The sequence below is a fragment of the Lissotriton vulgaris genome, chromosome 5 (assembly GCF_964263255.1).
Source record: "Lissotriton vulgaris chromosome 5, aLisVul1.2, whole genome shotgun sequence".
Lineage (NCBI taxonomy): Eukaryota > Metazoa > Chordata > Amphibia > Caudata > Salamandridae > Lissotriton > Lissotriton vulgaris.
The window spans coordinates 1,877,627,242-1,877,640,767 of NC_141693.1; the positions used below are offsets into that span (position 1 = coordinate 1,877,627,242).

Sequence of the window (13,526 nt, forward strand, 5' to 3'; positions counted from 1 at the left end):
TGCCTGCTATGGGAGTGAGCTCTGGGGCTATCGTAAGATTAAAGACCTAGAGGTTACAGAAAATAACTTCCTAAAAAAGATTCTGAGACTGCCCAGGGGCATTGGGAACTACTCGGTACACGAGGAGCTGGGGATCCCCTACTTAGGCGACAGAATAGCAGTAAGCCCAGTCATATGTTGGTTGAACTGCTGGCTGAACAACGATATTCCATTAACACATGCCCTACTGAAAGAAGCCTTACAGCTAGATGGGAGGTTTAAAGTACCGTGGGTGAAGTACATAAAGGACAGCCTAACGGCAATTGATCGACAGGATCTGTTCCATGCCCCAAACTCAATTACAAAATCTGATGTGAGCTCGGTTAAGAATGCTATACTTCTGTTAAGATGCACTGACAGAGAAGAGGTCGAGATACAGAAGGTCAGCGTTAGGAAACACCTATTATTAAAAACATGCTTGCAAATGGAACCTTACCTGACATGGCCTATGTCTAGCTATGAACGGTTTCTGTTAACAAGGTTCCGCTTTGACCTCTATCATCTTCTACTGGCAGTTCCAAGTGGGGCTCAACGGGGCGAAGTGTTGCCAGCTTGTGGCTGCGACGGAAAGTCTCCTCAAGATCTGGCACACTTCCTTTTTATCTGCCCCTATTACTCCACCCCACGGAAATTATACCTTAAACCGTGCCTTAAAAAATTGAGTTTCACACAAATTAAACCTGCACTTTATTACTTACAACTACTGAACAGCGATTGCACTTTATTTGTATGTAACTTTTTTAAAAAAGCCATTTGCTTTAGGAAAAGCATGGATGGCTAACCACGCTGTAAAAATTTTAGGTACCTTTTAAGAATACAGTTATTTATATTTTTAACCATATATAGTCCATGCTCATACTGTCTGATGTATTGTACTGTATACTGTGTCATTATTTGTCATTTGAAATGAACTGTATATAATGTTTTTAAATGTATGCTTATAAATTGTACTTTTATGATTGTAAAACCTACAATCGAATAAAGATTTTTGAATTGAATAGTGGATGGTGTGGCGCAGCTCGAAGGTAGACTGTGGATTGTTTATTGAGGATGGATACCGAACTGTGGGTGGATGGATGGCAAACTGTGAAAGATAGTGGATCATGGGTGAATAGTGCACAAAGGAGAGATGGTAGAGTGTGGATGAAAGCTACCTGGGGGATGGTAGGCTGAGAACACATGGTTCATGGTGGATGTCTGCTACCTTTTGAATGGATGGCATAGGGTGTATGGGCGGCAGACAGGGGTTGTTTGGATGCGTGGGTGGAGCAGGGAAACCAGTCTTACCGAGGTGAAGACCTCTGTGGTCTGCTGAATAGTGGCTATCTTGGTCCACCCCCACTTCTTAAAGAGCTGCACCCGGGTCGGGTTGTGCAAGGTGGCAGAGGGATGCGTCCTGAAAAAGGTAGGGAAGCGCTGCCGATTGGAGAGGGCAGGGGAGCTGGACCCATAGGAGAGCTGGAACAGACAACAAGACAATCCCATCATAAACACTCTTGGAGGAGACGCAACAGACGACAGGAGACAGCTGGAATACAGAAGACAAGTCCTCACCACAATGAGGTGCCACATCCGAGCCGCCTCTGCCACCAGCGTGGACACGCTGCTACACCCTGGCATCAGCATGATCTTGATGGGGTCATTGTAGAGCAACTCGTACAAGTACTTGGTGGCCTGTCCAGGGTCGCACTGAAGGAGAGAAAAGGGAAGGACAAGAACATTACAGAACACGCTGCCAAGAATCACGCAAGCTTCAGCGACTGAGAATGAAGATGAGGTCACCTCTCTACACTGACAGGTGAGATGGCGAATCCCAGACAAAGAGTGTTTTTTAAGTAGTAGCTTTGAAATGATCTCCTTTTGCCGATCTTTGTTCGCTCCCTCCAAATCTGAGCCCCCCCTGCAGTTTGAGGTTGGTTTCTTGGAGGTGTTGTGGAAATAAATGAGACAGGCTCGAGCAGGGTGCTTGTATATGATGACACAGAAGAGAGACAGAAGAGAAAGAGAGAGAGAGAGAGAGAGAGAAACAGAGAGAGAGAGAGAGTGTTTGTGTGTATGTGTGTGAGTGTGAGTTTTTCTAATCCCCAACATGCAGTGGCATAAAAACCCTTATAATACTCACAGGGAACCGTGAAATATAGAACATAGTTACCTGAGAAATACTGATTTCATTTTCATAATGAAAGCCCCCAAACTTTACACTATCGACGCTACTAGGATTTTGAGGTATGAAGGCCCAAATTATGCAACAAGGTTATACAAATTATGTGGCAAAAAATACAAAACAATGGCCACATTCTAAGGCAGTATTATTTCCATCCATTTGTAAAAGAAATAACATTTTTTGGTGAAAACTGAAAAGTAGACAAATTATCTGGCAAATACAGTAAATCAATGTTTATGCGCTGAATTATGCTGCCACAGAATCGCTTAAATCCCCCGGCTCTTACAATTACCCACTGTTTTATGGAAAATGTATACAAGAAAAGTAACCAAAACGTACACATTCTAATTCCAGTGATCACTGTGAGGCGATCTTTGAAGAAAACACTTTTTAGGGTCGAGCCAGGAAAGCGCATGCGCGGCTCGGCGAAGCATGCTGTAATTAAGTATGGACTAGAAGCTCCGCCCACTCTCCACCCATAATTTTCATTGGCTTGTGTCATTGTCCGCTGCAAACTGTGGCTTTTCAATTGTCAATAGGCTTAGTAGTCTCGCCTTAGTACCTCCTTCTCTTATTTTGTAACCTCCCATGAGGATACCCCCTGTTACGTGTGGTGTTACTCAGTAGGCTTTCATTATAGCCGCAAGCATTATTTTCTCAAACAGCTTTGTCCTGCCTAAAACACGCTCTCTTCTAACACTTGAAAAAATAATCTTTATAGCACAGGCACCGAACGCACTTGCAATGCAAAAGATCTCGCATTTGCGGGAGTTCAAGCTATTAGCATTATAAATGACAATGCCTTTTATTTATCTGTTTTAAAAACAACACAGAAATAAAAGGCATTGTCATTTACAATGCCAATAGCTCAAACTCTCGTAAATACGAGACCTATTGCAATGCAAATGTTTGTTTCAAGCTAGCCATCCAAAATATACTTGAAGTCTAAAAAAACACAGAACTGGTACCAGTGGAATATAGTTCAATATTGTCATCTAGGGGTTCTGGTGACGTTTACAAACATCTTGGCCTTCGCACTCATGAATTATGATGTCAACAGAAATCCTCAATAAGTTACCATACACAGTTATCTATTATGTATCATCTCTGCGTGCGTGTGTGTGTGTGCGTGTGTGTGTGTGTGTGTGCGTGGATGCGTGGGTGTGACTATAAGGGATGTTGTGCACTTTTAATTGGCTGCCCAAGCAGCAGTATATGTGTGTCTGCGTCTTATGTCTGACCCCCCACTAGGCTTGTTGTGGGAGTAAGGCAGGCTGTCACAGTAGAAAGAGAAAGAGTATGACGCTAATTAATACACAGCGGATGTGGTGGAAATGCCAATCACCACTTGCCGTGGCTATATTAATTTGTCTCCATGGCTACTGAAGTCTAAACCTCCCTGCACCAATCCCAACAGCCCATAACCAGAGTGACAAGGTGGATGTGGAGCAATCGGATGGGGTCTCTAATAGATGGGACTAACCCTATGAGTCCACTCATTATTTGTTTTTAATCAGTGCTGGTTGGACTATTAATAAAATAGTTGACAGTCACGACTTCTCACTTTTTATATTCAACACCTTTGCACTCACTTAGCACAATTTGGCTTTTTCACCACCTCAATACACACAAGAACCAGCTCCGCTGTAAACAGGCGTTGTAGCACACTGGAAGGACATTAGGTCCTTCCAGTGGGAACCCAGTGATGAAGCATGTCACCACTAGGTTGGTGAGTGAGGGTTCTTAAACATCTTTCTATTTGTGTTGTGTTTCCACCTTTCTTTCCCTTCTACTTAACCCTCACATTTTTGTTTGAGGTTGCTCTTTGTCCTTTTACTCTTCTGTTGTTTAAATTTTTTTTTTTTTAAAGCAATCGGTTGGAAAACATAAGGAAATGGCCAATGGTAAGGGGATCCTCAGCCATCACAGATGGCATAAAAGATGCTGGAACTTGCAGCACCAAGATGTCCGCCAACCCGTCGGACCACTAGATATGTGCTAGCCTAACCCGTCAAACCACTAGATGTGTGCTAGCCCTTCCTGAAACTTTGTTCCTTCTGACTTCTCCCATCATGTTGAGGGTTAGCCACACTCCCATTTCTCAGTTCTGCGCCTGGCGTAAATAATAATGATGAAACGCTTGGTGTAACTGTAAGGGGTTTACACTTTTGTAGACTCTACTGCACTTGTTTGGGATTGATGATGCTCACTACAAAATCTTTGTGACTAAATATGCCCTTCGTAATTATTAAAGCTGTACACCCTCGGTTTGTTGCACAACACTCACCCACAACCTATCTCCTTAGCATATACAACACCTCTTGCTCTCGGTCTCTTTATCTTATTCTTCTTGTAGTTTTAGGTCTAGGTTGTGACAGTGCAGCTGGGGTACAGACCTACTGCTAACAAGATACATAGAGTGGGCTTTGGGCTTTCTACGACCAGTCTCTGTCCGACATTGGCTTGAGACTTTGACCGTCTTGTCCTGGCTCATCTCAGGGGACAATTTATTTCTAACCTTACTCTACTGACTGCTTGGAGTTATCCTTCCACCTTCAATTGAGTGCTTGCATTGAACTGAAGGAGGGACCCTCCCTCTGTCCACTCCTGATGGCTCCCCACCATGTCTAGCTCTAATGTGCTAACTCGGCCTGCCTTAACACATTAAACCTATTGCTTTGTGTTCCTATGTCACGAATGCATGTTTCTCGTATGTCAGCTCATTTTGTCTTTCTCTTATACTGCTCTCTACATTTGGTCTCTTTCTCTTATATTGCTCTCTTTATTTTGTTTGTTTCTCTTGTAGTGCTCTCTTCATTTTGTATCTTTCTCTTATACTGTTCTCTTCATTTTGTCTCTTTCTCTTATATTGCTCTCTTTATTTTGTTTGTTTCTCTTGTAGTGCTCTCTCATTTTGTATCTTTCTCTTATACTGCTCTCTTCATTTTGCCTTTCTCTTATACTGCTCTCTTCGTTTTCTCTCTTTCTCTTATACTGCTCTCTTCATTTTGTCTCTCTCTTATACTGCTCTCTTCATTGTGTGTCTCCCTCTTATACAGCTCTCTTCATTTTGTCTCTTTCTCTTGTACTGCTCTCTTTATTTTGTCTTTCTCTTATATTGCTCTCTTTATTTTCTCTTTCTCTTGTACTGCTCTCTTCATTTTGTCTCTTTCTCTTATACTGCTCTCTTCATTTTGTCTCTCTCTTATATTGCTCTCTTTATTTTGTCTCTTTCTCTTGTATTGTTCTCTTCATTTTGTCTCTTTCCCTTATACTGCTCTCTTCATTGTGTCTCTATCTTGTACTGCTCTCTTCATTTTGTATCTTTCTCTTGTACTGCTGTCTTCATTTTGTCTTTCTCTTATACTGCTCTCTTTATTTTGTCTCTTTCTCTTATACTGCTTACTTCATTTTGTCTCTTTCTCTTATATTGCTCTCTTCCTTGTGTCTCTTTCTCTTGTATTGCTCTCTTCATTTTGACTCTTTCTCTTATATTGCTCTTTTCATTTTGTCTCTTTCTCTTGTACTGCTCTCTTCCTTTTTTCTTTCTCTTATATTGCTCTCCTTATTTTGTCTCTTTCTTTTGTACTGCTCTCTTTATTATGTCTCTCTCTCTCTCTTGTACTGCTCTATTCATTTTGTCTATTTCTCTTATACTGCTCTCTTCAGCTCTTTAATGTCTCATCCTCGAGTTCACCACCTTGATTGCTCACACTGTTTCTCTGCTACAGCTGTCCTTTTCTCTCTGTTACTGTTTCTCTGTCCCTTCCTTAAAACGGTCTCCTCATCACTCCCTCTCCCTCTCTTTCTACCCCCTCCTGCCTCATTCCCATATGTATGTCAGTATCTTTCTTGGGTTTAACGCATTTTTCCCTCACACTCTGCACACAGCCTGTGAGGTCCATTTACTTTACCCAGCTGCTGTTAAGAGTTACAGGCTGTCTCTGTAGTAGGGCCTGGCTTTTACCATGAGTGCCTCCGGGGCTGTTGACTCCCTCTCACCACTCGACACTCCGGGCTTGTGAACCTGAGCAGTCAAGGCAACTCTGTAGGGTTACAACCTCAGACGCAGCACGACAAACGTTAGATTCAAGTTAGAGGTACTACTTAAAAAAGAAATATGTCTTTAATTAGAAGTAGGAAAAAGAGAGCATCAAAGGTAGGGATAGTCACAAGAACAGAAGTGCCCACCACTGATGAGGCCAAAATACAACCCCGAACATCATTAAGTGGGACAAGACCAAATAACATGGGGTCCTGGAAAGAGTGTTATTGGGTGGGCGAGTGGTTGAGCTGGCTTGTTGTAAATCCTGACTCAAAGTTGTCTAAAGGCGTACCACAGTCGTAGTTACAAGTTGCTGCCTATGGGGCCGAAGTGCCAGGAGGAGAGATGTAATGTATTCTCTTGGATGCGATATCTCTTCTTTCGACCCTGGCTTCTCGCAGCCCTCGGTATAAAAAGAAACAACTCAGTGGAACTGCGCCCTGAAAACAAGGGTAGCCCCTTACTCCAGGTCCTCAGAGTTACTGCCTCAAACCCTAAGCTCTTAATCTACAAATCACAGGCATCAGGTGTCTAGATACAATTAGGTCAATGGAAAGGACGCAGGATTACAACACCTAGAATGCCTTAGGATGCCACTTCAAATCCCCGGACTGGACCGTTTCCGTGATGAGATGGAGTGAGTTGGCCACCCTAACTAGGTGACCACCCAAGTAGGAAAAGAAATTCCACCTAAATCCAAAGGTTGCTAAGGGTGGCGAGTGCAAGTTCGACTGAGTGTTGGTTTCCTGTTAACATGTTTATCAGAATTAAGCTAGCCATGGTGGAAGGGAAGCCCTGTGGATGGACCTAGTCACGAAGGAAGACCGTCCCCTCAGTCACTAACCGAGGTCATGGTGTTTGAGAGAAAGAGGCCGCACGATCATGTCCCCTTGGTGCACCAACCTACAGGGGCTGGATCACTGAAGCGGCCCGTCACAGTTATTAGAGGTACCCACTGGAGCCCCAGGACAGCGAGTTAAAACAGGAATATAAGGCGAGGAGTCAACCATGCCGTTGCGCAGAGAGTAAACAAGTATATTTGGAAACAGAGGGCTCAGAAGATACCTTGTATCATGACAATGGGATGAGCTGATCCAAGTGCTACATACTACACCGGAAATGACGAACAAATCCACATGACTTGAAAGACATGAATATAAAAAAATAAAATAGTTGCGACAATATGTATAGAGAGCAGTACCTAAGACGCCAGAAAAATAGCCCCTCTGATAAGTTAGATGTACCGCCGCTTCCAATTGATACCTATGGCAGTTATGTAACAAGTGGACCCCTCTGTACAGTTTAGTTGCTGTAATATCTCTGTGCTTTGTCTTCTTCGCTATTTCTGCTGCATAAATGTACATACTTTAAATACGAATAATATATTTTAAAAAAAGTTTGCGTTGTGTTTCATATAACGTATAACTAAACGCATAAATGTAAGACTAGATTACATCACACAAGAATATGATCACGTGCATGTGATGTATAGGTATAGTAAATGTGAAAATCAGAACAGAATAAAAACATGTAATGGAGATCATCAATGTGATATGCAGAATGGGTGATAAAATACATATTTATCCTATAATGATGGATAACTGTATGAATACAGCAATGTACACGATTTGCCTGGATGCTATGCAAATTTATTGTGAACTAATAAAAATTGGTTTAAAGAACATGTCCACGTGCGTCGCGACTCGCGTTCTTGAGAAGTCGCCCACCAACCTCTGGGCAGCCGGGCCTAGCTCCGGTCCTCTTCGGCAGTGGTCAGCTCCTCTTCTTCAAGTCCCCCACTCATCCTTTAGTTTATTGATTTCTGTATGTTCTGTCTTAGTTTTGTCGCCTCTTTTACTCTACCTCTTCCACCCACCCACCTCCTACTCATGCTGCCATTAGCATACTTAATGTGTTTGTACCTCCAGGGCCATCTTACCTGCTACTCTTGGAAAACAGCCTGCTCCTTATACATCAAACCCAGCTCTCCTGGCTGTTTGAGATTTTAATGCCAAAATATCCCACAACGTGGCTGAGGGACTGAGCTTGCACAGCTGGGGGAAATATGGGTTCTTGCTCTTTGGTCTGTGTCTAACTGTGCGACGGATGAGAGATGCAGGGATTGCCTCCCCTAGGCCTTCACTTTATACATGTGACAGCGTCTAAAGGTACAATTCTGGGGGATATCCTAGGAGCGGGCAAGGTATAGAGGAAAAATCTGATGCAAAATTGATTACATATTTGTGACTTGTGAGGGTTATCATTAGGGTTCGAAGGCATTGTGAAGTTCTTATGGCAACAATTGTTTCCATATAGTTCATCTAGCAATGTGTAATCTTCCCCTTATACCAGTTTGGGCTGGCCTGTACCCATAAGGAGCAGGGTCAAGACTGATTTGCATATAGCTGGGTCCACAATGGGGTGGTGAAGTGAGCTAAAGATCGATGGATGAAACCCACATCTTTTGATTGGGGGTGAGCGGTTGAAACTTTCAGCACTCCGTCCATCATCTTGTTGTGTTTGCCATGTTTGCCCTAAGTGGCCATGGGTATGCCCAGATGTGTGTCCCTTGCTCACTGTGCCACTGGATTCAAGTTAGCTTGGCTGATGTGTGATACCCTGAGACCGGTCCCAGGATGCTTGTTTCCGGTGCAGGGAGTACCTGTTCTAGCAGTTCGGGTTGAACTGTTTCCACGAGGAGCAGGGTCAAGACTGATTTGCATATGGCTGGGTCCACACTGGGGTGGTGAAGTGAGCTATAGAATGATGGATTATTAAACCCAGATCTTTTGACTGGGGGTGAGTGGTTGAAAAGTTAAAGCACTCCATCCATCATCTTGTTGTGTTTGGTAACTATTCCACAGGCAAGCCAACGGGGCACTAGTTGTGCTTCATGCACCACATCATTAAATTAAACAATCATCAGTCTCTGAACTCCACCACTTGACTAACTTAGCATCATCACTTGATGGATAATGGCATAGAACGCATCTCCAGTCCTGCGGCCTGTATAGTCCATGAGAGAAGATATGAATGTTTCAAAACAACTTTCCCATGCCGGGGGCTCTAAACCAACAAATAGAGAACAGTGAAAACCGAAAATGACTTAGAGGCGGTGCATCACTGTTGACACATCACAAAACCTTTAAGGACAGGGAATATGAGGGATCTGTGTTGTTACGAGGACTGGAAAGGATATTCCAAAAGGGTCATTCCAAGAGGGGAAAACACAAGGGACCCTTACTTTGCCAAATTAATCATCAGCATGACGTTGCACCGGATCTAATTGGAAGGGTAACGAGGAGTCTCTTATCATCAGGCAGCAGGAAACAGAAACAAATCGGCACCATCCCTGCATGGGGCAAGAACCTCCTGACACTGTTTCAATTTGTTCTCTCCCTTTAAACGTACTGAATCCTCCTAGGTGAGATTTATACTTCCAATTTACAAAAAAAGGTTCCAGGAGTGACCTAGAGGATTATCTCTGCATTACTAGATTAAGCGGGAAAGGTTTTACTGAAACGCTATTGGTCCATCGCTAGGACTGGGCCAGTGAAGCAAATCTGATGCTACTAGAGCAGTGTGTGTTTATACGTAGCTAGTTAACTATAAACATTATCCTGGTGGCAAAACTTATTATTAAGAAATATGTGAACGAGGCATATCAGTGTGTGGACGCCACTTATAGTGACTTCTCCAGCACATTTGATTGTGTTGATCACCCTAAACTCTGGGCCAAATCAAAAGCACAGTGACTTCCACTTAATATGACAAGACCAGGAATATAGTAACATACTGACAGTTGTATTATGGTTATGATAGTCTTAAAATCAATACACTACTAAAATAGCTGTTCCTAAATAGCTAATGTAGGCGTGCATATTGGCGCTCTTCCTTTCCTCGTGGTTAACAGATGTTCCTTGCTATGGGGCGGGTTATTTTTTTGCTCTGCCCCTTTGCAGGCGAGATACCACTCTATGCTCTTATACGCTGATGATAATCTTTCGCTCTACCAGAGAAAAATACGGTTGCAAGGACTTGTCCACCGTGAATTTGCATTTAGAGGTATATTTTAGGTATCAATTTATGTAAAATAAATGTCATGATCTTTGATAAGTGAAAGGGTATAATACCTCCAAGGTGGGTTTCGAACCACATACATGAATCTTCCTACTTGGGGAAGTTGATGTATACAAACTAGTTTTCGCGCTCTCACATCTTGGGGCAGGCGGCCAAGGCTGCAGCTATAGGTTTAGCTTATATTGCGTACACACCTTCTTAGGGAAGCAAGCCATGAAGACCTCTTGAAGATGCATATATCCAAGATTCCATCTATCCTTCTCCATGGCCAGTCAGTACTGGGCTTAAAGAAACCTGATGACCTATTACATGCTAAAGACCCCTCCTTCACTATGATATGAGATATGGTTAGAAGGTATAGTGCACCCTAGTAGCATCTAGTCCCAAATCCCATTTTAACCATTGTCTGAAAGCATAAAGGCTGCCACCAGTTTGCTGTTCTGCTATATTGAGAAATGTCCTGTTTTACATATGGGCTAATATGCCATCCGAACTTTGGCGTTTATATTTACATTTAAAAAAAGGTATCATCTACATTGCTGAGAAGGCCTCGAATAGGTCTTTTTCTGTTACATTAAGTAGGTAACATAGCTCTAGCACAAAAGGGTAGTCTCCAAAATATCGTACTGCCATGATATCGTGACCAAAGTATCAAGAATCAAAACATTGAGAAGTAAGCGCAAATAGCTAGGTAGAGTTTTGCCATTCTTAACACCAAACAAATGTATATATTATATATATATATATAATTTAGGTACATGTATGTAGAGTTCAAATATATAGGCTAGGTCCATATATTTTGAGTTCAGTAAATTAAACCTATGCTATATATATATGCGGTAGGTTTATACCACAACCCACTGGGGATATTCCTTTTTAAATTTGGAGTATGTGCATGGCGCCTCACTTGGGAAATACCCACACTAAAGTTACCACAGGCCACTGGGGTGGCCACATACAGATGGGCGGGGACAATAATCTTTAAAACTGTTGTTGCATAAACTTGCCGTGCCCATCACTCTCCTTTTTTGCATATACATATATATATATATAATGTCGATATTTCGATTTTTGGATTCCCTGATATTTTACCCACGGTACTATGTCAGTAGGACATTTTGTAAACTATATTTTCTGCTAAAGCCAGCAATGTAGTGTTTGTTCCTGACCAGTACAAGGCTTGATACGGGTATTATTGCCCAGCCCTTTCATCATTTCGGTTCACTTATTTATGGATACCTCCCTTTTCTGATGCTCTGGAACTCTTATATATTCCTCACACACTAAGTGTTGTTGGGTGTTTATATTTGATAAATCCTTCTTAATACTTAGAACTGTCTGTATAAATCATTTTAATGTATGTTCTCTCCAGCACTTTGTTAGTATGCATTTGCATTGTATTGTCTATGTACGGGCGGCTAATCTATTGTTCGGCAAAATGGCACATGAATAAGTTATCAGAATTATTCATTAGATCTCTGTCCATGGCTTGCTGTGTTACCTCTGTCTCTTGTCTCTTTTTCGCCCCCTCTTCTCGCTGTCACTTGTATATACGTGTCTCTCTCGCTTATTTGGCAGATTTCTCCCCATCACTTTCTCTCACACTCGGCGTCTCTGAGTCTCTAAATATATCTGTCTCTTTCTCTGAATTTGGCGCTTCTTTCTCTCGGTTCCCGTCCTCCTCTCTCCTCCAGTCTTTTGCTTCGTCTCTGGTCGCCTCTTTGTCCGGCCTGGCCCCTTCACCCTTTCTGTCCACTGAGGGGCAGCCCTTGGACCAACAGCGCCCTGGGCAGAAGTTAAATTAGCACCCCCCTGCTGCTGACCACCTCATAGTTCCGTGTAGAAAGCAGCAGAGTACTGTCAGAGCACAGACAGCGTGCCGTGCAAGCTTCTCTCACACGCGCACAGGCGTGCGCGCGCCATGGGATACAGACATACTTTATTCACACTTAAAGGACAGACCAATGGTGGTAAGTGGCACTGGGAGTGGTTCACCCTTTCCTGCTGCCTTCATTTTGTCTTATTCTTCCTGATTTACGTAAGCCTTTTTATATCAGAGCTGCAGGTGCCAGGTTACACAGACCCTCAGAGGTCAGCAAACTGAGCGCATCCCAAACCAGGCAATAGTAACCACAGTGCTTAGAAACGGCTATGAAGCGCTATACACAAATACTATTTTTCAGGAAATAGCTTAAACGTGTTCTTTTCTCTGCTTCTTTTCAACTAAACCCCAGTTACACTTACAGTCTAGTCAAGATAGCGCCAAGACACCCGGCTCCTGAGTAACAGCGCGCGATGGAAGTACTAAAACAATTCACATTAATACTGATGTCTGTTTGATGTTTGTCTCTCTGGCTTAAGATCTTGTTTGCCTCTTGTCTCTTCACCTCCTTCGCCCCTTCCCCTCCTCGTGCCCTTTGTTGCTCGGCGGCTCTGTTTATTCCCAGAGTGTGCTTGTCTCTTTGTTACTCTTCTCTGTGTCTCTGATTTGCCACCACAGTCTCCCAGCCGCTTTGTCAGACTTGTCTGTCTTCATCTATCTACTGAACGTTTTCTTGACACCTTTCGTTGTCTCTATCTCGTGTTGTCACTTCTCTTCTCTTGACATTGCTCGCTGTCTCTTTCTTTCTTTACCTGCTCTCTTGACATAGTTCCTTGTTTTTTTCTCCAAACATCAATCGCTGTCTCTACCCGCGCTCTGCTCTCGTTTCCTCTGAGCGTCTTCACTCCCTAGCGCTGTCTCTGTTAGAACATCTATCTGGCTGTCTCAATCACTTTCTCTCTTTCTCGTTATCCTAAGTTACTGACTGCCTGTCATTGATTTCATCACTCTTTCTCGGCGGTCTCTTTATCTCTTCTCTTTTCTCCATCTTCGTTTCCATCTTATCTGGTCTAGCGCCTAGAGCTGCCCGCCATGGAACTGGGAACATCCTGACATTCAGGGCAAACCACTCAATCTCCCCGGTCCGACAAGGGGGAAAAGATACGTACTCCGGTTCTATTGGAAAGTGCTCTAATGGCCTGAAGCAAAAATTGGCGCTATGAAAAAACTCGGCAAGAAAAATCTACGTGCCAACTGTCTTTCTGCCGCTCCTTCTCTCCCGTCGCCAGAGCCAAGCTTGTGGTGTCATTTCTTTTGGCTGTCGGATTTTGGCGCGCCCTCTCTCTCGCTCCCTTTGTCTCTCTTTCACCTCTCTT

General features: G+C 43.1%; 1 protein-coding gene across 3 annotated transcripts in view; it reads right to left on the reverse strand.

Annotated features, from left to right (window-relative positions):
* Positions 1-13,526, reverse strand: part of GABBR1 (gamma-aminobutyric acid type B receptor subunit 1) — a 750,676-nt gene that overhangs the window by 132,747 nt on the left and 604,403 nt on the right. For all 3 annotated transcript variants that reach the window (XR_015296080.1, XM_086924382.1, XM_086924381.1), the window contains 2 exons: positions 1,594-1,728; positions 1,327-1,497 (listed from right to left, as the gene is read on the reverse strand). Coding sequence is in view for 2 of the 3 variants with exons in the window: in XM_086924382.1 (XP_086780508.1) it covers positions 1,327-1,497; positions 1,594-1,728 (306 nt within the window). In the remaining variant the exon portion in view is untranslated. The remainder of the gene's footprint in view (positions 1-1,326; positions 1,498-1,593; positions 1,729-13,526) is intronic.